The sequence below is a fragment of the Odocoileus virginianus genome, chromosome 22 (genome assembly GCF_023699985.2).
Source record: "Odocoileus virginianus isolate 20LAN1187 ecotype Illinois chromosome 22, Ovbor_1.2, whole genome shotgun sequence".
NCBI classification, from domain to species: domain Eukaryota; kingdom Metazoa; phylum Chordata; class Mammalia; order Artiodactyla; family Cervidae; genus Odocoileus; species Odocoileus virginianus.
The window spans coordinates 470,537-495,203 of NC_069695.1; the positions used below are offsets into that span (position 1 = coordinate 470,537).

The 24,667-nt window shown below is 45.7% G+C and overlaps 1 protein-coding gene and 1 long non-coding RNA gene across 7 annotated transcripts in view; one reads left to right on the forward strand and one right to left on the reverse strand.

Annotated features, from left to right (window-relative positions):
* Positions 1-4,642: 4,642 nt before the first annotated feature.
* Positions 4,643-24,667, reverse strand: part of CDH20 (cadherin 20) — a 206,696-nt gene continuing 186,671 nt past the window's right edge. For 5 of the 6 annotated variants that reach the window (XM_070452434.1, XM_070452437.1, XM_070452435.1 and 2 more), the window contains 5 exons: positions 22,426-22,562; positions 20,114-20,235; positions 15,226-15,343; positions 10,609-10,860; positions 4,643-6,233 (listed from right to left, as the gene is read on the reverse strand). In XM_070452434.1, coding sequence (XP_070308535.1) covers positions 5,728-6,233; positions 10,609-10,860; positions 15,226-15,343; positions 20,114-20,235; positions 22,426-22,562 — 1,135 coding nt within the window. In that variant the 3' untranslated portion in view covers positions 4,643-5,727. Of the gene's footprint in view, positions 6,234-10,608; positions 10,861-15,225; positions 15,344-18,368; positions 18,490-20,113; positions 20,236-22,425; positions 22,563-24,667 lie in introns of those variants that run through there. The other variant, XM_070452440.1, reaches the window with a different exon arrangement.
* LOC139030342 (uncharacterized) lies at positions 15,341-18,522 on the forward strand. The gene is made up of 2 exons (XR_011482621.1): positions 15,341-17,419; positions 17,523-18,522. It is a non-coding gene; the product is annotated as an uncharacterized lncRNA (long non-coding RNA).

Here is a 24,667-nt window from a genome sequence, read left to right on the forward strand (position 1 = left end):
CCTAATCTGATACGATTAGTGTACTTATAAGAAGAGACACCAGAGACACTTGCTCCTGCCACCATGTGAGTACACAACTAGAAGGCGGATATTTGAGAGCCAGGAGGAGAGTCCTCACTGGAATCTGACCATGCTGGCACCTTGATTTTCGACCTCAAGCTTCCAGAAAATATCTAAATGTTATTTAAGCCACCCAATTTATGGCATTTTATTTTGGCAGCATGAAGAGACTAACATAATGAACAAATTGTGTTGTACCTAAACAATGGTATACTGCTTATCAACAAAAAGCAATGAACTATTGTTGCACATAGTGACATAAATGAATCTCAAAATAACTATGCTGAGTGAAAGAAGCCTGCCCCCATCCTCTACGGAAAAAAAAAAAAAAGGAGCACACATTGTATGATTACAGTTATATGAAACTCTAGAAAATATAAACAAATCTATGGTGATAGAAAGCATATCTGTGTTGGCTTGCAGTTGGGGAGGGGTGGATGGCAGGGATGGGAGAGAGGTATTACAGTTGGGTATGAGAAATCTTTTGAGGGTGACAGATACACTTACTATCTTGATCAGCATGATGGCTTCATGGGTATGGACATAATGTCAAAACTTCTTAAATTGTATACTTTACCTGTAGTTGACTGTATATATTAATTATACCTCCATAAAAATATACTGAATGCCTGTTATATATCAGATATTTTGCTGAGCATTTTCATGAAATATTTATTTCTGACAGTACTGTATGGTCAGGATAAAACTGGATTTCAGAGATGTTATACCTATATAACAAGAATGTTTTTTGAGGAGAGGGATGGAAGAGAGAAAAGAAATGGTGAATGAAATCCAAAGTGATTCTTGGAATAGAGGAAAGAGGCAAAGTGGAAAAAAGGGAAAGACAATATGACTGACTGCATTTCCCAGTAATGGGCACATTACTTTTTCTTACAATGTATCTTGATACTTTTTCCATTGAGAGGTGAAGTCTATGTTCCCTCTTCTTCATTATGGAGAAGCTCGTGACCACTCTAGAAGCGGTATTATGTGACTTCTGAAATTATATAAGGTGATTCAGCTTCTGCCCAGTTTTCTTGTGATGTTCATTCTTGGAACCTACCCCCATGATGTGAGACGCCCAAGCAGCTGGAACGAAGTCCTGCTGAAGCTCCATCTGAGGTCTTCATTGCTATCAGTGAAGCAGCCACCAGACATGGAGGGGAGTGAGCATTTGGATGAGTTGAGCCCTAGCCATGGAGTCGCCTCAGCTAAGGTCCTGATGTGAAGAGGTGTCACTAACATATCCTTCCAGAATTCCCAGCTGATCCACAGCATCTGCGAGCACGGTAATTGTTTTATCCCACTGAGTGTCTTTTCATGCAGCAGTGGTAGCGAAACAGTCGGCATGAAGAAAGAGAAGTGAAAATAATGAAAGCTAGTATCCGATCTTCCCGAGAAGTAAGAAAAGACTCAGAGGTAGTTTCACTAGCTTTTTCAGTGAAGTGCCCTAAAGTTTTTGGGGATGGTAAGCAGCCCTTTTTACCATAGGTACCAGGAAGGTGACCACTGCAGTTAAAAGCCTGGAGTGTAAGAAACAGCCTCATCATCAGTTATCTGGCAGTCCTTACAAATAGAGAGTATGGACCAAACACACGGGGTAGGATTTATAAGTCTCCTATCCCAGGAGGAAAGATTTAAGAAAAATTCTGGTTTTGGTTGATGTTGTACTATAATTTAGTACTTACAATTTTTGCACAACAGGTACACGAGACAGATACGTCTCATTAGTAGATCATCTTACAAAGAAGATTCCTTGATTTAATTTTTTCCACTCTCTATACCAGAACCTTGACCCTTAGGATCATGCAGAAGTCTCTCAAATCGAGGTATTTACACATGAAAGTATCTTGAAAGTTCTTTAATTGTTATGAAGATGACAAGTGGATTTGAGAATTAGTCCATCTGCAAAAAGAACTTCCTGCAAAGTGCATTCCAGGTTCATGTAGTTCAGGCACTAGAAAGGAAATACTGGGGATTCTGACATCAAGATTTAGTTCTGGATCACCAGTAAACTCGTAACAACTTAGTCAGTGTGCCTACTCTGATTTTTACTTGTCTGAATTTTGTTTTCAGGATTTATAGACTCTTCCTTGTGTAAACTACTCCCTTCTTTGTCTTTACTATTTGCCATGTTGGGATATTCTGCTTTTTCTGTTCTAAATTTTTATTTTATATTGGGGTACAGCCAATAAACAATGTTCTGAGTTTCACATGAACAGCAAAGGGACTCAGCATTAGGTATACTTGTATCCATTCTTCCCCAGACTCCCCTCCCATCCAGGTTTCCATATAATATTGAGCAGAGTTCCATGTGCTATATAGAGGGTCCTGGTTATTCTGCTTTTTAGAAATATTTTTCTTTTTCGTATGTATTCATTTGGCCGCACCTGGTCTCAGTCGCAGCATGTGGGATGTGGAGTCTTTTGTTCTGGTGCACAGACTCTCTAGCTGTGGCAAGCAGGCTTAGTTGCTCTGTGACATGTGGGGTCTTAGTTCCCCAACCAGGGATCCTACAGGCATCCCCCGCATTGCAAGATTCTTAACCAATGGCCCACCAGGAAAGTCCCTATCCTGCTTCTCTGATTCAGCAAATTCATTACTAAACTTGATCTTTGCTGGGTGCTTGTTCAGAATACAGTCTTGTCAACTGATTTCCATAGATGCTCCTTTTCCCTCTAGCATGTAAATTAAAGGCTAGCTGCTTTACCTGTTAACAGAGAACTGGCTGGATCTCTTTACAGCTCTCTTGCTTAACCTGATGACACTGCATTCTGCCTGGTTGTGATGGTGTTTTATTTTGAGAGGAACCAGCATTCATGGTAAACTGCAGCAGTGGAAAGGGAACTCCAAAACTCATCTGGAGGGAAGAGTCTCCTTCAGCTTAGAGTGTGAGCTGAGACAGATCTCCTGTCCTGTGGTGCTCCGACACTTCCTATATCACACCATTAAACATCCTCCCAGGAAGCAGGAGCCCCAGGAGCTTCTGCTTCCTCACTTCGTGTCCAGTATCACAGCAGACCACTTTTGCAGGAATGTGGGGCATGCTAACCCCCTGTGGTGAGACAGCTGTTCTGTTTTTAAAACACGCAACACAGAGTGAGATGGTCAAACGATTATCCTCAGGGCTCGTGATAGAAAAGAATGTAATAGGGGTTAATTTGCCTATATTCACATAACTGGTATGTTGCAAAGCCTTGTTTGGACTCAAACTCTTGCTTTTTCTTTGCTAAGTTTATTTTTACATCACACTTTACCCTCAAAGAGGACGTATAAGACCTGCCTTTCATGGAGGAAAGGGTCAGTACGCTGAAGGCTGACATGAGAATTTGCCTTAGTGGTGGTATTGTGCAGTCGCTAAGTCAGGTCTAACTCTTGTGACCCCATGGACTGTAGCATGTCAGGGTCCTCGGTCCTCCACGAGCCCTCAGAGTTTGCTCAGACTCACGTCTACTGAGTTGGTGATGCTCACACTGTCTTAGTGCACCACATGGTAAAGAACGAAGCACGGCTTGCTGGCTTCCAGATTCTAATTAACCTTTTTACAGTTTTCTGCCAAACTGTCCTTTTTCCTGCACAACATGACTCTACTGATGGAGTGGGCACCAGTACAAGTGGACTGACAATCTAACATTCATATATTTGAGAAAGAGAGATGATACACCAGATGCTCTCAAAGTGGGGTCCCTGCCTGGACCCGCAGCACCAGTGTGACTCGAAGAGCTTATGACAAGTGCAAAATGCGGGACTTCCCTGGCGGTCCAGTGGTTAAGACTCAGTGCTTCTATTGCAGGGAGCACCGGTTCAATCCCTGGTAGGGGAACTAAGATCCTGCGTGCCATGTGGCCATAAATAGCTAGCTTAAAAAATGCAGATTTCCCTAGATCTACTGAATGAGAAACTCTGTGAGCAAAGACCCAACAAGCTACAGTTTAACAAGCGATTATGCTCCAGATGACCCTGACACACACAAAAGTTGAGAACGTAGAACGAAGACACTCAGAAAACTATTTTCATTCACAATTTGTTCCCAATGGTGAGGATAATTGTGTAAAATATCCTTGAATAATAGGATGTCAAAGAAAGAGATCCCTTTCATCATGTACCCACTTAGCGCTTACTGTGTACCCCCTGTTAGGGAACATATATAAATATGGCTCCAGCCTTCTTTGAGCCCATCCAGTATCGACAAGATGTACATATTTGTTATGTATTTTTGGTAGATATTTGATTTGCCAACAAAACAGAGATGAAAATAGTATCTCTGGTGGCTATGTGCAATACCCTCTCAGGAGATGAAAAAATATGGGCTAAACTCAGTACTGTGTTGTTGCTGTTATCAAACCATCCTTTGGTCTTTTAACAGATGGAGAAATGAAGGCCGTTCATGAAAATCTTAACAAGGTCACAGTTTAAACCATACATTCATTTGATCAATGACTAAAACAGAATGCACAGCCTCATACTTCAGTGCTTTGGCCTTTGCCTTATGAATCAGCTCTAGCCCCAAGAACCTCAGACTAGGTCAGGATCACAAAACCATCTCTTACCTGCTCAGCAATTAAACAAATGTGCAACAGACTTTCCCGTCTATTTAACTTTTATTAAAAGAAGTGCTAAAGGTACTGACATACAGTACATCATATTTATTACCAAAATTATTAACAAATATACAAAACTTATACATGTAATTTTCTTACATCCATTTACTCTCTATAATACTGATTTGTGTTCAAGTAGGTTATCTACAGTATGTAAACATCCCTTGGATTGACCTCACACAGATTAGGAAAGCCCACTAACCCATGCTTTTATCAGATACTTCTTTTTATTTGGCTTTCATTTCGTAGCATCTAATCGTCACATTTGGCACATGGAAGAGACATCTACAGTGCAAAAGAGGCAGATTTTCTGGTCTCCTTCCCAACAGTTTTGCAGGGGCACAGTTAAAGAGCTGAGGGAACAAGAACGCTCTAACTCGATGGAGGTGGATTGGCTGTGACGCCGACAACTCTAGGTTCAGCCATTCAACTTGAGCTTAAAGTCAATGCCTCTTCCTTCTCCCACCCCCCATCCCCCCCCATGCAATGCCAATTAGGCCTTAGCCTGGTCTTAAAAGGATGGAAAGAGATTCCATCCAGCCCAGAACAAGTGAGGTTAATCTCACCGAGGAATCACTTTCAGTGTTCTTATGTGTGGGTTGGTTTGTGCAGGGTGATGCACCCGCCAAATCCTTAAATGGAGAGAATAGAACATAACTTTTTAAAAAAGCCCCCAAACAGAAGATTAGAACAGTTTTCAACGGCCACCTCTGCACTGAAAAGCTCAGCATCTCTGAAGTGGCAACGAAGACAAACGCCTTCGTGAATGGCAGAGACAAGCCAAACCCGCCATACGTAACCTCAGACTCCACACCTTGGGATACAGGATCAGAAAAATTTTTAAATAAAATAAAATAAAGGTCGTTGGTGGTTCTGCCCCCCTCTTCCTGTGTTTCCTTTTGAGGATGTAGCTTAACCTCACCGAGTAAAGCTGATCCAGAGAGAGCTCCGCGCGCCCCCGGCCGCGCTGGCCCGCACGCCACCGCTCCCGTGGACAGGGCGCTCTTCTGCGAAGCCGCCGCCCAGACCGGCCAATTTTGGCCGCGCGCCCGCCTCCCGGCTTCCGTCACCATAGGGGCGCGGGCCCCTCCGACGCCCCGTAGAGCTCCGCCAGCTTCCGGAAGCGGGGCCCCCAGTCCGTGAGGAAGTCGAAGCTCTGCTCTGAGTCCGATGTGGCCGACTGCAGGGAGCTGAGCGAGCCGGCGACCGAGCCGTCGCCCTCGAACATGTAGGTCTGCAGGGAGTCGAAGGGCGGGGCCCACAGGTCCATGTCGGCCTCGTAGAGCTTGGCCAGCACGTAGCTGTGCACGGTGCTGCTGACGGCGCACGTCTGGGGCACGTAGCGCGAGAGGCTCTCGATCTCGGGCAGCATGTCCTGCCGCGTCTTGGGCGCGCCGGCCGCCTGCGCCTCGCGGGGGTTCCACATGGCTGCGATGTCGAAGGCCTCGGTGTCCTCCTCGCCGCCGCCCTCGTCGTCGTACCGCACGATGTTCTCGTGGATGTTCTCCTCGTCGTCGAGGATGTAGGGCTGCTTTCGGTGCCTCCGCAGGGAGAGGATGAGCAGCACCAGCACTGCGGGCACACAGAGGCCAGGTTGGCGGGGGAGCCGGGCCGAGCCCTCGGGTGGGGGTGCGGAGGCTCGTGGGGGTGGGGAGGGGGGTGGGGAGGCTCGTCTGCGGGGGCGAGGCGGGGTTTGGGCCTCGCCTCCCCGGCACCCCGGTCTCACTCTGCCTGCCGCGTCCAGAGGGGCGCTTGCGGGCAGCTGAACCTTACGTGGTAATGTAATTCCAGGTGGTTCAAGTAGACGTGAAAGTGATAGTTACTCAGTCACATAGGACTGTTGTGACCCCATGGACTGTAGCCCGCGAGGCCCCTTTGTCCATGGGATTCTCCATGCAAGGATACTGGAGTGGGGTGCCGTTCCCTTCTCCAGGGGATCTTCCCCACCCAGGGATTGAACCTGAGTCTCCTGTATTGGCAGGTGGGTTCTTTACCACCAGCACCCCCTGGTCTCTGTCTTACTGTATCGCAGTGAAATGCGTGTGGGTGTCTACACCCAACCACACAAGTGTAATGTCTCATTAACCAGGCACAAAGCCCAGTGTCCCGCCATGGAGCATATGCTTAAAGATTAGGTGATGTCTTCTGACTAGGTAAGGATGCATACATATTTCTCTTATAGCAATGTGAAAACCTTATTCCGTAGATGAAATCCTGCTTTTTCTTTTTATTGGCGTCTCTATAGGATTCTACTCTAAATATACTGTTGACCCTTAAGCAACATGGATTTGAACTACTGGAGTCCACTTCGATGTGCTTTTTTTTTTCCGGTAAGTACATAGTACAGTACTTGGGCTTGGTTGCCGCAGATGCTGAAAGGTGGATACTGTGGGCCAACTGTTAAGTTATATACCACTGCAGGGCTGGTCTGCACCCCACACCCCACCCCACCATTGTCCAAGGGTCAGTTGCAATCATATGGTAATGCAAATGCACATAGGCACATATGCTAAATATGAGCCAAAGTCTTTGTCTTTTCATGTTTTCTCCAAAAAATAAGAGTGCATAAATAACTGCCATTGTCTAGTTAACGCAGATTCTTCAGAAAAACCTTCTTTAGAGAGATGGTTGTGACTTTGCGGCTCTAAGGATGTTCATGGAAGAGAGGGAGTGAGCAGTAACATTTTATATGATTCATCATGTTATCAAAGAAGCGCCACACTGTTAGATGTGCCCTTGCAGGTTTGGATGAAATTTTATTGCAACAAATTTTTTTTTTTCCCCAGGGTATGTGTTCAATGGGGTTTAAAGGGGAGATAGAGATAAGCCCATTGAACTGTTTATCTCTCTGACTGAAAGTGTTTTCCAGGAAGTGTCTTGACGTTTTTGGCTGTAGAACCGCTATTGATTTTTTTTTTTTTCCTGCCATGCTTTGTTACAGCTGGTGAACAGTGACAGCTTGACAACACTGCACAATAAGACCCCGGTTTATCCAAGGGAGGAAAGAGTCGTATGCCCATTAAGATTATGGCCTAACTTAAAGAAATCACAGTAATGGTTTTTAAAACCTGAATGTGGAATGTGAGTTGCAGTTAATAATGTTAATACATGACGTTTCCCTGTATAGCTTGGGTGACAAAATGCACACACAGGAAACAATTATAAACTCTCGTATGTTATCTCTGTGTGCAAAAATGTAACCCAGCCTACAGGACCCTGGGATTTTGGAGAAATAGGCTAATGGGACTTTAAGGAAGTGGTGGCTTGAAGTGGGCTGTGGTGGTTGGGGTGTGATTTGGATGGATGAATGCAGGTTGGAGAAATGGGACTGTAAGTGAACTTGTGTTTGTGGGATTTAGTGAGCAGTTACTAAACGGCAGTATTTGGGGGAATTATCTGAAGCAAAGGGGAAACAAAGTTGAGTAGGACATGATTTCTTTTTTTATAGGCTTGCAGTCTAAGGAGATGATAGGCGTTAATGATTGATATGAATCAGGCAGTGATAAGGACTGTCATAGAGCTGCAGAGTTTCAGAGAGAACACAGAAGCAGGACCAGCGTGTTCTTCCTGTTCACCTGGAAAACCTTCACACCAGTGACACTGGAGTGACAGGTGTGGGATTTCAGAAAATGCTGGGAAGCAAAATTAGAAAAGTCTCTAAGTTTCTACTGGGAAGAATTCTGGTATTGCGGAGACCCGGCTTCAATCCCTGGGTCAGGAAGATTCCCCCGGAGTCAGGAATGGCAGCCCACTGCAGAATTCTTGCCTGGAGAATCGCATGGACAGAGAAGCTTGGCAGGCTACACGCCATGGGGTCACAGAGAGTCAGACAGGACTGAGGGACTGAGACTCACTGATTTAAGGAATAAGTATTGTATAATCCCCTAAAAATCAAATTTTGGGGAAAATGACCCTATTCAGCTGAAAGGCTTCCCTGACAGAAGAGAATTGGTTCTAGGGATGTTTATTATTTAGGATCTGTAGGCTCAATGCCTATGAGATAGGGCCTATGAGATTTTCTAGGGGCTAGATACATATTTGAGACATGAAAAAAAATATAGTCCAAATTAATATGTTTACATACTTGTCCACAAAATGTATTTTTTGACAGATCAGCTGCAATTTAGCCTTACTCAGTTTTATGAATTATATTTAATGTGAAATGTGCACTTTTAGACAAAAGTGCCTAAGAGTATAAGGATTTTAGGACAGCTTTGCTCAGTTTAGGTACTGAAAACTGTCTGTTTATCACATACAATTCAAAAGACAAGTCATAACGGGCCACAGAATAAACTGCCCCTCGCATACCCCTTCTGACCTCGGCGCCTCCTGTGCATCTCTGAGTCAGTCTCTCTGTCATGGTGGTTCCTTCACTATTTGTGGGATAGAGTGAATTTATAATGTAGACAGTTTCCAAAGATAGAGGTAAGGACAGCCAGACTGGAAATTTCTCCTAGGAGCAAGTTCTTCTGAGGCCTCTTGCAGGTTATCCTGTTAAAGGACTCCCACTGCCACCTTCTGGACACTCAGGGAATTGCAGGAGGGTTTTATTTGTCAATATAGAAAGGGACCAGAAACCTAAAGGTTCTCTGTGATCAGGGATTCAAGGACTTAGAAAGGTAACTTCTTTATCCTGTTATCTCCCTTCGCGTAGCACTGAGCTGAGACAACAAAAAGGAACCACGTGTTGTACTTTAAAATGTTTTTTTGAGAAGCATATTTAGCAGACCTACTAGAAATTCAGTCAAGCACTGACATTTTACAGTGATACCTTTCTTTGGTCTGACTCAGTCTCTTGGTGTGAAGGTAAACTTAAGATCAGGGCTTAAATTCTAATTTAAATCCCCAATGCTTTACTCATTTCCCTTATAGAATGCTAGGATTTCTTCCAAATTGAATAATAATACTGGTTTACTGAGTCTGCTTTTCTCTAAGCAAAATATGTGTGCTATGAATTAACTCCATCAGAAGAGGTGGGGGCTATGTGCAGATACTTTCTTGGTTTCAGGAGTCGGTTTAGGTGTTTTATGTTTGCTCTGGCGTGTGGATGTTGAGAATGATAGCACGAGTGGCCGTGGGTACAGGGGGGCTGGGTGGCTGCTTTGCAGGCAGTGTGGCCTCCGACGAGGAAGGGCCCCTGCCGCCGCAGTGCCGCCCAGGGGCCTGTCGCCAGGCCGTCCTGTCGCAGCTGCGGAGGCACAGCGGTGCTGGTTAGAGGCCGCCGAGCCTGGGCGTGTGCTGACGCCCCGGACAGCGCATCCTCCCAGCTCTCCGTGTTGCTCAGTCTGTCACTTCTTTCAGATCTCTGCTCAGAGGTTCTCTTGCCAGTGAGGTCTTCTCTGACTGCCTCACTTAAAATGACGCCCAGCTCCGTCTCCTCTTCTCCCAGCACTCCGTGTCCCTCCCTCCTTCTCTGTAGCACTTACCGCCTCCGGGAGCTGGGGGTGAACATTCGGGAGAAGGGTGGTACTGCTCAGATGCAGGGATATGCAGAGTGGGGCCTGCCTGCCTTTCAGTCCTGACTCTGCCCCTGAGATGTGGCTTGGGCCTGTCACTGCCTGTCGTTCCGTATCTGAGAGGAGGGCGTTAGGAGAGGTGATCATCACATCCTGTCCAAAATGACCACGTAGGTTTTGTGATGTCAGAATGACTTGCTTTGTTTTGAAGTAAGCCCTGTGAAGGCTGGAACATTTCTGTCTCATTAATCCCAGCGTCTAGGATGGCAGCCTGGCTCTGATAAATGCTTGATAAATATGTATGCGTTGATCTGGCCTTGAAGGCAGGGACAGTCTTCCCTCTCGTTCCTCTTTCCCAGCATTGCTCCGCCACCCTTGCAATCAGCCGAGTGTGGAAAACCAGTCCTGGCCGGCTGAGTTAGGATGCTGATGGGATGCTGTCTAGGGCAGCATGCGCAGGGCCCCAGTGTGGGGAGGAGCCACTCACTCACCCAGGAGGACGAAGACGCAGGCCAGGATGGCGATGAGCGCGCCGCGGCTGAGGCTCACAGGGAGCATGTAGGCCTCGGGGCTGCAGGACAGCACGTGGCCCTCGTCGTCACAGCCGCACACCTGGATGGTCAGCGTGCCCGTGCTGCTCAGCACCGGCTGCCCGCCGTCCGAGATCAGGATGGGCAGGTAGAAGACACTCTGGTCCTGCTGCCGGAAGCCAGACCTCCTGGTCAGGATCCGGGCGGTGTTATCTGGAGCAGACAGGGGTTCCAGGATTGGAAAGGGAAGAGGGAAAAGGAGAAGGGAATGGAAAGGAAGAACCACCGAGAGAGTTAATTTCGTGAATTGGGGAAAGCAAGGGGCAGGAACCGGTGGGGAAGGCAGGGAAGGGACAGCATTCCCTGGAGGAGGTCCGCTGCAGCCGCTCAGATTTGTCAGGGTCAGCAGTTGGGTTCAGAAACCAAGATTTTTGCTTGCTTCTAGGCAAAAAAACCCTGAGGCTTGGGAAAGAATCCCTTTTTGAGAGTCTGTCTTCCCCTTCGTGACATGAAGTGCCCAGGGCGAACTGTCAGGCCTCAGATCTAACTGAAATGTCCCTGGGAAAGCTCGACAGAAGTGAACCATCACTGGCGGCGTGTGGTCCCTGCTTGTTCCCTCTCAGCAGCTTTCCGAGGCCCCCGCTGCTGCTCTCGAGCCTCCAGGAGAGGAGTGCGGAGGAGCCCACGTGGCTCTGGCAGACTGCTGCTTTTTGCCTCTGCAGCTGGAATTCATGTCTTTGGCTGTTTTCTTTTATGCCTTTGAAATGCAGTCACCAGTTCCTGTACTTTCTGATGAACTTGATCATTTAGCAGAAGCTTATTTGAAATCCCCAAATCATATGACACACCCTATTATTTCCCACTACTTGGTGGTCTGAGTTTAAGCAATTCATATGTATTTGGTGAAAACTCAATACTGGTTTTCTCCTCCAGTTTTAAAGAGGATTAGCCAGCTTGTTTGGTATGCTTTTACAAAGCTGGTGTGTGTGTGTGTGTATTTATATTTGCTTAATGTAATGTTTTAGGATCTTTTATTTTTTAATCTATCTTCTCAAGGTTTCTTGAGTGGGTTTTTGCAAAGCTGGTGTCTTTTTTAGCAGAGGAGAAGTTTGAGATGTGGAAGGACATAAAAACAGTGACTCTCAAAGCCAACATCAGCAATATGGAAGGTTCTCTGGATGCGTTTCGCATTTCACAGGGAGGAGTCTGGAACTTCACAAAAAATTCGGAGAGCCTAATCAAAGGAAATGTTATTAATATCAGTATCATTTCTTACATAAAAAGGATTATACTCTTCTCCGCTTTTGACTTTGGATACTTGCATATGATTCGCTTTTGGTGACGGGAATGAGCAAAGGTGATCCGTGTCACTTCCGGGCAGCAGCGTGTACCAGCTGGTGTGACTCTGGTGCTCTCTTGCCGTGGTGCAGTGTGTGAGAGCACATTAGACGGAGGGCCAGGCGGCCTGGGCCGCCTGCACGCGACGGCTGTCCTGCCCCGCCAGGCCCGCACGCAGTCGGCTTTGTGTGAGCAAGGAATTAACTTGAGTTAAGCCGCTGAGATTTTGGTGTCCTTTGTTTGCACAGCCTAGCCAGCCTATTCTAACACGTTCTTCCTTAATTAATTTTCCGTCTCTTCCTCCACCTGTTTTTTCATGAGACCAGTTGATTCTTGGGTGCGTATGTGCACGGCGTTTTAGACTTCACATGCAGCAGCTCATTCCTCTTTAGCACCACTTGGTGAAATAATGGTAATCTCACCCTGTCACACTGGGAGAGTTAAGGCCTGGAGACATCATGTAGTGGGGTCCAAGTCACTGGTTTACTAACAGAGCTGGGATTTGAACTCTAGTCTCTGACTCCAAATGCATACTCCTTCCATTGTGTTATGTAGCCACTTAGTTTTGTAACAGTGTTGAAAATTATTCAGCTAGTTGAAATCTCTATCAGCTTTTTACAGGCCTTTTTTCTCTCATTTTCTTCTCAGTGGAAAAAGATAGTAGTTGGTTGCCAACCCGAAGATTGTATTTCCACCTGCCACACAATCTACCTAATCTTCTCTGTTTTGTAAATTTAATAGCTTAAGAATTACTAATTTTGCTTCACAGTTTTAATTATTTTTCAGAAATCAGATTTTTCTCAAATCTTTTCCATTTCCATCAAGGACAGCTCATCAGATTTTTAGAAAGCTGAAGAAGAGCTGAATTTCTTATCAGTATTACATTATGCCTCCCATGCATCATATATTTCTTGATCTCAGAATTATTTAAGATTAAAGAAAAGATCAGTTTAAAGAAAAGATTAAAGTTAAGATTAAAGTTTAAAGAAAAGATCATTGCTGAGACTGGTCCTAGAAAGGGGCTGGCATGTAGTAGCAGATTTTTTGTTGAATATTATAACTGGAACTTGAATAACCTATTTGGAAACAGTATTTGTTTTCACAGCAACACAAAACTGTGTGTGTGTGTGTGTGTGTGTGTGTGTAAAACAAGAGGTCCAACTTCCAGTCCCAGTCTTACTGCTTACTCACTCTGATCATGGGCTATTTACTTTCTTCCCTCATCTATCAAATGAGACATGCGAATCAGAGGTGTTAGTAACTTGCTTAAGACCTTATAGGATTATCGTGAATATCAAATAAAGCAAAGTATGGGAAAATGTAGGTAAAACTATGAAGTATACACTCAGTCCTTTTCACAATGCTTGGGAATTTAAAAAAGTAAGAAAGGCTTTACTTGAGATAGTGCAGTGTTGTGTTCATAAGTGAAAACAGTGTTTCAGGCAAGGGAGTTGGAGGGCTTGACAGTAGATCCACCATATCAGATACTGGTCAATTTTTTAACGAGCCTCAGTAAAGGATACTCGAGGGATAAATGGTCCTGAGGAGATTGAGTTCATTCTCTCTGCTGAAGATGTGCTGATTTCTTTTTTGGAAAACCTTCCACAAGATGAATCATTTGTTTCTATAGTCACTGTGTTCCAGTGGCCGTCTTTTTATGGTGTTGACTCCATGAATTGGCATCCAAAGTCCTAGTTAAGATAATTGCAGCGGTTTGCAATTGCTGTATGTTGTTTCTGTGTTGATCTTACAAATATCAGTGAAGGAACAGTGACACTTAGGAAAATGAAGAAACAGCATAATGTATTGTTTCCCCCCAGGGTTTCTACTGTAAAGCCTATCCTGAAGGGGCTAAACGGCCTTTTAAGGGTTTCCAAAGGGAGTAACTTCCCCTAGTGGCTCAGATGGTGGGACTGCCTGCACTGTGGGAGACGGGTTCTATCCCTGGGTCGGGAAGTTTCCTCTGGCGAAGGGGATGGCAGCCCACTCCAGTATTCTTGCCTGGAAAATCCCATGACAGAGCAGCCTGGTGGGCTCCTGGGGTCACAAAGAGTCGGACACAACTGAGCAACTAATACAAAAGAAGTAGATAAATGAATAATTCAAAATTTGACCCAGCAAAAATACCAGGATATTTAATTATAGTTCTTCTGTTGTTGTAGTTTATACTACTCTTCCTTTCCAGAATTATCATTTGATAATTTTTTTATGTGGAAGTTTAAAAGGATGACTTGGAAGAGTGCTTTCCATTTAGAATAAAACAGGTTTGATATCCTCAGGTTTTAACAGCACAACGTCGTGTGGGATGGAATTAATACTTTGACATTTGAGACCAACACTAGGTGTGCCTAAATCATGGCCTTTTTTTACCCTTTGTTTAGATGGTTAGATTTGACAGCGCTTTAGATTGGAATAAAAATGAGGCCACACAGCCCAGAGAAGTGATGCCCTTCCTCCCCAAGGTCAGACTAGTTGGTAGCAGACCTGGCAGTGGAAGGGGCTCGCTCGACAGATTGTTATTTTTTCACCTGCTCTGACCTTTCCCTGAAAACCCTCTGGCCAGAGCACAAGAGCCGCTCCTTTTCCCATCTGTGCCCAGGGCAGAGTGCGCTTGCTCTGTCGACTCTGTAGCTGATCCGAATGCCTTTTGGAGCAGAGGGCTGTGGAATTCTGTTCCAGCAGAGCTGTAGTGAGAAGCAGTTTCTGCAAGAGGGAACCCCGCCTGACTGTTCTTTCCGAATCATTCCAAAGGAGCAGAGGTTTCGGTGCCAGAACTACTCACCGTGTTTCTGAGTTTGCCCTTGTTCTCTGTTACTTAGCCTCTGTCTCCTTTTGTTCTAGGAGCTTTTCTGTTTCCTTCTTTGATCCTTGCTGAGAAGTGTCCCCTCAGGTTTTTCTGTGTAGGCTGCTTCTGTCTCCTTGCTCAAATTCTTCTCATAGTTAAAGAGCATATAAACGAAGCTGCTTGGTGGGGATGGAGGAGGCCCTTAGCCCGTGTGCCTCCGTCGTGTCTGGCCGAGAGCCAGTGCACAAACGTGTGTGAACTGACGGAGTCACGTTTGAGGATGTTCTTGGTCTTTGATGTTCTGAAACAAAACCTTAAAAGGATCGTACAGATGAGTATTAATGCTTTCCATGCCATTAACATGAAAGAGCTGGTGACCTCGGACACTGTGCGTGTGTAGCAGCCCACAGTGTCCAGCCCGTGCTGTGGGGAAGCATCAGCAGCCAGCGGCTTACCTTGGTTGTCCCTTACGGTGAAGTTGGGGTTGTTCGCAGCCTCAGGAGCCAGGCTGTAGTAGAAGTGCTGGCCACTGCGCGGGTCGTCCTGGTCCACGGCGCTCACGGTCTGGATCAGCTGGGGGGGGGGGGGGCGTGAAACCAGGCGAGTCAGAGTCAAAGGCTCCCAAGGAAGATGAGACCGCAGGCTGCATTACCTAGTGAGGCCATCCTGAAGCTTCCCTCGCAGTCTCTGTACCATCCCCCAGCCCGGACTGAAGTTTGGTTTATTGTCGGGGCTTCCCAGGTGGCTTAGTGGTAAACAGTCCTCCTGCCAACAGGGACAACTCAGGAGAGGCAGGTTTGATCCCTGGGTTGGGAGGATCCCCTGGAGAAGGAAACAGCAGCCCACTCCAGTATTCCTGCCTGGGAAATCCCATGGACAGAGGAGCCTGGTGGGCTGCAGTTCATGGAGTCGCAGAGTCAGACACGACTGAGCTACTGAGCATGCACACGTGTTAACAGGCCCAGGGTAGGGTCACCGAAAACATGCTTTGGACGTTAGATGTTGAAATAGCACCATATCCTCCCTCCGCATCTGGCCCGTTTTAGGTGGTCAGGACAGAAGGCTGAATGAAAGGGCTTGGGGGTGCCGCAGGGTCCTGCTTGTTTCCCGCTGTTTGTCCTCTTCCCTCACTGTCTTAGCCTCACCTTTGGGTTCATAGTTCACGGTCAGATTGCTGTCTTTGAGAGTGAAAGTGAAAGTGTTAGTTGCTCAGTCATGTCCGATTCTTTGCAACCCCATGGACTGTATAACTTGCCAGGCTCCTCTGCCCATGGAATTCTCCAGGCAAGAATGCTGGAGCGGGTAGCCATTCCCTCCTCCAGGGGATCTTCCCAACTCAGGGATCAAACCCGGGTCTCCTGCACTGGCAGTTGGATTCTTTACCACCTGATCCACCAGGGAAGCTTTGAGAGGCCTCTGCTTAAAAATGAGCAATACCCAGTGGGCAGTAAACAGACATTTCATCAATGATTTCAAGTTAGTGGAAAACAGATGTGAGAGAATGGGTCACAGAGCAGTCACTCTGTTGGCAGGAAGGGGAGCTAGATAGAGTGCAGAGCACAAGACCCCCAGGGTAGGGTTACAGACCAGACAGGAGCCGGAAGCAGAGTTGGGGGCCCAGGAGAGCAGGAGGTGGGGTGGCAGCTTCTTGAGCTCTCTGGCCAGAATTTTGCCTTTTCCATCTGCTCTTCAAAGTACTAAGTTGCTAGGAAGGTTTTGCCGAGCAGGATGGAAAAGTTGGTAAGAAAGCAGTGTGAGGTGCACAGCTGAGACGCTGGCTGGCAGACGGGGGGATGGACAAGGTGCTGAAGGCGGTCTGCCCGAGTGCGCTCTCCCGCCAGCCGCAGCACAGACTGCCCACCCCTCCCGGGCCTGGCTCTGGACTCGACACCCCTGCTGTCAGCAGGTAGAAGGTGGGGCTCTAAAGGTCAGCAGGGGGCTGAGGGGGGCTGGCTTAGTCTCTCTTTCTTCATCTGTAAATGAAGGGCGGTACAGATACTCTAACAGTGTCCCGAAGAGTGAGTAAGCGAGGGGGAGGCTTCTAGCAAGGGGCTCGCTGTAAACACAGTGCTGCTCAGACCCCCTTCAGGGGAGGACTTGATGCCTTCACCTGTCAGTCTCTCTGTGGATGGCCTCAGTTGGTGAGACCCACCTCCCGACAGTCTCCACATCCTGCCAGAACAGTCTGTGTCCAGTGACTGATACGATGTATACAGGCCTGGCCACCCGGTCTCGACTCAGGAAAGCCCTCAGCGTCGGTGGAGTCCCCAAGAGCTGTCCGTGGTCTGCACCACTGCTGGGCGTCTCTTGTCCAGCCCTGCAGAAGCTCTTCTCTGGCACAGGAGTTGGTCCCAGGGGCATTTCTTACTCACTACTAAACATCTTAGACCAGCACTCCAGCTCAGCTCACGCCTCCTGGTGAACTCAGCTGGCACGGGGCTCTGCAGTCTGAGGTTGGGAGGATGGAACTGCCGTGCTGGCGAGGGATCGGGAGAGCCCTGGAGAGGACTGTGGCCCAGCAGCCCAGCCCGGGGTCCCTGCTACTCCCACTCAAGGATCACCCCACTGCCCACCCCTCCCAGACAGATCCTGTATCCTCTGTCTTGTCAGATGTGTGAAGACATGTTTCTTCATGAATGTTATAAACAGGTGAGTATGTATAACTTGGCAAATAGTCCTTTCAGCACATCTGGCCTGTGAAGTTGTTTATGTGTATGGTGGAGACCTGGGGCATGTGACTGCTTGGTTACAGGGCTCTCAGGAACGTGAGTGAAGACACGACTTCGGAGCACCTGCGCCTGCTCTCCTGGGCCTGCTCTCCCTGGCCTCCCCTCGCCCGGGCCTGCTCTCCCGGGCCTCCCCTTTCCTGGGCCTCCTGTCTCTTGGTCCTCCCCTCTCCCGGGCCTGCTCTCCCGGGCTTCCCCTCTCCCGAGCCTGCTCTCCCGGGCTTCCCCTGTCCCGGGCCTGCTCTCCCGGGCCTCCCCTCTCCCGGGCCTGCTCTCCCGGGCCTCCCCTTTCCTGGGCCTCCTGTCTCTTGGTCCTCCCCTCTCCTGCGCCTGCTCTCCCGGGCTTCCCCTCTCCCGAGCCTGCTCTCCCGGGCCTCCCCTCTCCTGGGCCTGCTCTGCCAGGCCTCCCCTCTCCCGGGCTTCCCCTGTCCGGGCAGGTTCAAGTCCACCCCCAGCGTCACTTCCCATCCCAGAGTCTGCTCGGCAGGCCTCCTGCTGCCCTCGGCCTGCACCTCAAATGTCCTCAGGTTTCCCTCTGGGCTTTCTTCGCTGAGGAAAGCACATGTCCCAGCTCGGCAGATGCAGAGCTGACGACAGTGTCCGACGAATCTTACACAAGAAGGCTGAGTCTTCATAGACCAGACGTACCTACTGAGCTGTGTGCTTTTGAAAATCTTCAAAACATGTCCCAGAGCCAAAATCAAAGGGTTGGATTTATGTTTCTTGGGCTAAAGATGATGAACATGACATTACGATAGACCTGTGGCTCTCAACCTGAAGCTGAAGTCACACATAAAAGTTTATGTGCTTCAAAGGGCTGTGTAATAGAGCAGGAGCGGATGGACACAGAGACGCAGACGTGGGGAGCAGAGTCTGTGTGCCACAAAGACAGGAGCGGTGACAGCACGGTGGGATCCTGCTGTTCGTTTCCAGCAGGATGGGAATGCTTCACTGGGGGGTGTGAGGGGTTCAATGTACTGCGTTCCTGTTACTCTATATTACAGAAGAAAAATCATCCTCTTGTCATATTGTAATATAAAGTATGTCATATTATAGTAATAATCCTGTATAAAACAAGTTTTTGTGTTGTATTTCTATAATATATATGTAACTTATCATATTATAATATAAAAATCATTAAAATGCAGGCCCAAATCTCAACTACCTTAGGACAGTAGCTCTGGCTGTTTTTCTATCCTGCCTTCCAATTTTTGTTCACATGCAGATACAACTTTATGTAACTTAAGGCATGTACATGTAGTTTCTATGCCTCCTTTCTTTACTTATATAATAACATGGATCATTTCTTATGCTTTAAGTGTTAATTGTAACTTTTATTAGCTGCATAATATTTCAAGTTTCTCTAGACTAGAAATGCAATAGATATGAAGGTAGATTTATCTTAGTCTTGTTGAAAAAAGTGTAGGCGTGCTATAGACCATTGCACTGGGTTTCAGGCTTGAATGGATGAGATAACTTACATGAGAATGACTGCAGGACACATTTCCCCACTCCCCCACCCGGGACAAGGGAGTCACTTTTTCTTTGCATGGAAAGAACAGTAAAGATGCATTGAGGCAATCTTTGCTGAGTTCAGGCAGCTAGTGTAAGTTCTGGTTGTATAGACAGAGTCTCCGTGTGCAGCGAGATGCTGCAGGATAGGGAGACAGCAATGGAAGCAGAAACTACTTTACAGTCGAGAAGCCTGAATCACCAAACCATGACTGCTTGCTGTCTGCACCCAGCGCCTGGACCAGGATCCTCAGGGTCACAAAATAAGCTCGGGGGAAGTAAGGCAGGACTGTTAGGGAGTCTGTTGGGTCAAAGGTAGAGAGGATAGCATCTTACAAAAGTAGGACAGAAGAGGAGAGACGGCATGTGATCTGAGGTGTGGCAGGTTGGGTATGGTGTGGGCACCGGCCTAACACATGTGTTAATCACATGGCCATTCCAGACACAGTTCAGTTGCACTACTTGGATTTAGTCAAACAAATATTCACTTAGGTTTTAAGCAGACTTAAAAAAAAATAGGCAAATGTATACGAAGATGATGGAGCTAAAGCTGTTTCAAATAAGTAGACATTTGTTCCTTAAGATGCCTTTCCTCTCAAAACTTCATGTGACGTGAGGGAACTGAGAACAAGGGTGTTCTAGCTGAGGGAGGAGAGCGTAGGCAGGAATAGGGCAGACAGTCCCTCGGGGATGCCTGCTGTCAGAAGAAGGGGAGGCAGGAAGATTAACAAACGAGCCTGCCTTCTGCAGATGTTTTCAAGGATTAGTGCTAAGCGGAGAAAAAGGCTCTTTTTTTTTTCCCCTTGATATTCATGGCCCCTTGTTTCCAGGGTCCAAAGCACATGTAACTGTAATTGGTTCTGTATGGTTCAGTTACAAGCTGGGTAAACTACCTTGATTCACAGCCTTTTTTAGATCATAAAATGTAACAGGTTCTGAATAGTTGTCTTAGCAAATAAGTGGTTGTAACATGATAAACAGAAGTAGGGGACTCTTTTACAAACTGTTAGCTCTGGAGTCTAAATTTCTTTGATGGCCAATCTGGTTATCTGTAACTGTCATTTCCACCTGTTGGGAGGTTAACCACAGTGCATAGACTGCTTACCTGTCCTGCCTTGGCATTCTCACAGACAAAAGCTTCATAGAATCGGGGGAACTCTGGGGCATTGTCATTCACATCTAAGACTTTGATTGTGACAGGAACACTTCCAACCTGGGATGGATTGTCTAAAGGAAGCAAACACAATACAGATAAACAAAAACCAAAGGTGAGAAGGATTCAGAAACAAAAGGAAGCAGCTCTTTGTTGGAGCAGGTATTTGTTTCCTCATTCTGGTTTTTGAAGGAATGGATAAAGACCATGGAACTATCAACGCCAGGTTGCAGGGGGTTCCTGTTAAGAGTGTGGTTGGAACATGAGTGTGGGCAGGCAAGGTGTGTGCTGGAGAGAGTGTGTGACGTCAGGAGGGTGAGGGGCGGGGTGAGACTCCCCGGGGAGCAGGCATCACAAATGAATCTTAAAAAGAGGTTTTGAGTTTCTCACTTGGCTTAGACTTCAGGTTCTAGATGAAGTCAGGTTGTGGCCTGGGCAGTGAGAGTGGCACCAGCAAGCTCCTTGCCCGGGAAACAGTACCCAGCATCTCAGCATCAAGCTGCCATATCCTTGAGCTATGTCTGTGAGCATCTGTGCTTTTTATTTTGTGCATCTGCTAGCAAGATGTGTCCTAATGGAACTGCTTCTTCACGTTACACCATTTTGGCCTACAAAAGGTTTCATAGGAACCCTGTACTTTGAGATAGTGGGGAAAACCTGTAATCAGTTCTTTGAATTACTGTTTCAGAAGATTTTAAGTTATTCATGGGATTACAGGTAACACTGCACATTTATTTCTGCTTTTGGAGTCAGGAGATGTTACCGGATCAGACACACACCAGATCCACATTTTTGGCTGAGACAGAAGCTACTCACAGTCACTCATGGGGAACAACACCCTTTTGGTCTCTCTCCTGTTTGACACCACCACACACGGAATCTCACTACCGGCTGCCGACCCTCCTGTCTGTCTGTCTGGCCACCGTCCCAGGAAGACAACACAGAAGTTTCCCAGGAAGACAAGACTGTGCTTAGTGAATAATTTTATTAAACCTCAAAATGTCCTGTTCTTCTGGTTCATTTTTTCCCTCAAGAATATTTATGCCTTGTTTTTCCCCTAAATATATTGCTTGGTTAGCAAGAGTGCTGACATGTTAAAATTTTCCCATTATAACTTGTGCTGGTGCTTGTTTATAGAGGCAATGATGAAAATTTCAGAAAAACAAGAATAAGTGTGACCCATGGTCCTACCGCCAGAGATATCCATTATATATTATGTATAATGTTACATGTGTCCAATCTCTCTCTCTCTCTCTCTCTCTCACTCTCATACACACACACACATACACACTCTGAAATTAAGCAAAATAAAAATGTTTGATTTAGACTTTAACATTTTAGGGCAAGATTTTCCTAAAGTCATTGAAATGTACTTTGAAATTAATTGGTACATTAATTGATATTAATGTAAACAGGATTTTACTGTATGTACCATAATTTATGTAGTCAAACTCCTGTTATTAGACTTTTAGGTATTTCCCCTCTTCTAAAATAACAATGTAGTGGGCATTTTGGTACATAAATCTTTGTTAATATTATGAATGTTTCCTTAAGATACTTATTAGAAGTATAATTATTGAGAAGAAGACTATGAATGTATTGGGGAATCTGAATACAAAAGATTTCTTACCAAATTGCCCTCATGAATGACTGTACATACTTCTGCCAACACATTAGGATTTATAATTTCCCTTAATATTCCTCATCACTCGGTGTTGTGGGGAAAAAATGGAATGTAGTAGTATGTAATTCGTGTTGAGATTATAATAAATATGTTAATTTAGTTTATTAATTTTCAATTTTATTTTCAGGTTTATGTTAACAGTCTGTTGTAAGATGTTTCAAATTCTTACATGCATGTATATGTATGTGCATAGTAAGGGTGATATGCTATAAATGCTTCCTTTCATCTGATAATAATATACTATTTGCATTCCTAATCTTATTAAAGACTGAAAGCCTCTTAGATTTCTCAAGAATTGTCCCTTTTCTTCATACAGAAGTGTAGCTCTTTAGTTCAAGGATGCTGTTTTTTGTGCTGCTTTTGCACGATATGTTTGTTTTTATTTCTAGCACAGGACTAGGTATATAGAGATCCTCAGTAAGTATTTGAACTAAATACATTAATTCACTTGCGTAAACCAGGATTTCCATTTGTTCCCATAAAGAATATAGTTTTTGTTCCAACAGGCTCTGGAAACTTTCACTTTCTACAATGCTTATGTTTTGTCACTATATGGAGACCAGTGTATTGTTTCACTTACTCATTTCCATAGCAAGGACAGTGATATTATGCCAAGAAAACTCCTCCCGGTCAAGAGGTCTTGCAGTCATTAGGGCACCTGTTGTAATGTCCACATAGAAGAATCTTCCAGGATCACTGCTTCTGTCAATAGAATATCTGTAGAAATGGAGATTAAATGCGTTGTCTTATTTGGATAAGCATGTTTATTCATACTTATAGCATATTACATGAGAGAACTGAGTGCATACTCTGTGAAACAGGACTTGCTCTGAGTTATAGGCCCTAGGAAGACTGCATTCCTGTTTTATCATGTCCAAAACCACTGCCTTCCCCCCTAAAAAAACCCCCAAACACACAACAACAACAACAAATTGTTACTGCTTTAATTTCCTCGTTCAGAAAATGAAATAAAACGGGGTGCCAAAGCCTTAGGACAGTTTTATGCTTTCTAAAGATCAGTCTCAGCTATTTTTAAAGCTTAAAACTCTTCTAAGACTTTAGGGAAACTCTGAATATCAACCCCTGCATGTCTTTTTTCAAAACAACATTTATTCAAATAAGTCCAGAAATGCTAAATTGGAACTGGAAAAGATAGAGTTGTGTGGTTCTGGTTCCTATAAGCAGTATCACCTATTGAAAAGGAAAAATTTGAATCAGGTCCTTTGTAACACACTAATGACTGACTTGTTGGCAGACACAATTATGTTCTTTGCTAGATGGGGTGTCCTTATCTAGGGAACGTTTTTAGCAAGATGGACCCGGGTCTGTCTAGGTTGTTTATTGTAAATAGCCTAGAATTTATGGGGCACAGCTTGCTTGAAAATGTCATGTGAGTAGTGTAGTTAATGTAGTATAAAAAGCAGATGTTACATAACTAAAACAGCTTTTAGGCAGTGCCCTTCATTCATTGCTTACACCTTTCATATTCTGTGTGGACCAACATGCATCCTTATAAAGAAAATAGAAGGGTATTTACAGGTACCTACACCTAATGGTTCTAGACCTCTCTAAGGAAAGAGAAGTGTTGCAAGTGTTAGTTTGTTTGATTTTTTGCGACCCCATGGACTGTAGCCCACCAAGCTCCTCTGTCCATGGGATTTCCCAGGCAAGAATACTGGAGAGGGTTGCCGTTTCCTCCTCCAGGACATCTTCCCGACCCAGGGATAGAACCCGACTCTGTCCCTGCAAGCAGATTCTTTACCACTGAGACACAGGGAGCCCGAGGAAGGAGTGCTCAGGTCATGTTTTGCTGCTGTTTGTATCCTTTGAGCCCTTCTCACCTTGACCCTGGGTAAGGGCTGTAACTCCTGCTGAGTCTGAGTTGGATGCCTGACCCTTTGTGTTTCACCTGAGTTGTCTTACCTGGCCCCCATCTTAGCAGAGTCGCTAGGTGTGGAGGGAGGCTTAGGAATCTGTGTGTTTAAAAGCCTTCTAAGGGATTTTGATGTGTAGCCATGACTGAGAACCATTCTTGAGAATCTTATGTTGTCCTTGGTAATGGGCAGTAGTTATGACTGCTGCCATCTGCAGAATACCAGGCATTTTATAGCTCTTTTTAAATTCTGCAGCATCTCTAAGATAGATAGCTAATAATTTTCAGGTAATAGTAAGATCTGAAATGTACATGTTTATGTATAAACTATTATATATATTATAGATTATAAATTATATATAAACACTGGAGAAGGGAACGGCAACCCACTCCAATATTCTTGCTTGGAGAATTCCACGGACAGAGGAGCTTGGGCTGTAGTCCACGGGGCCACAAAGAGTCGGACATGGCTGAGTGACTAACACTACACAAGACACATATATACATATATAAGCTATTGTAATATACTGGGTTCAAAATTCCATTTAAAGTTGCCAGTGGGTATGAACGAACCTCTTTACAAAACAGAAGTAGAGTCGCAAATGGAGAAAACAAACAGTGGTTACCAAGGGGGAAGGCGGGGAGGGATGAATTGGGAGACCGAGATTGCCGTGCACACCGCTGCATATAAAACAGGTAACTAATAGGGCCTGTGTGTAGCTCAGGGTGCTCTGCTCAGTATTCTGCAGTGCCCCATATGAGAAGAGAGTCTAAGAGGGTGGATCTGTGTATAACTGATTCAGTTTGCTGCACCGCAGAAAGTAATACAACACTGTAGATCAATTATAACCCAATAAAAATTAACTTTAAAAAAGTTGCCATCGGAATTCCCTGGCAGTCCAGTGGTTAAGGACTGCAGGCTCTCTCACTGCTGAGGGCCTGAGTTCAA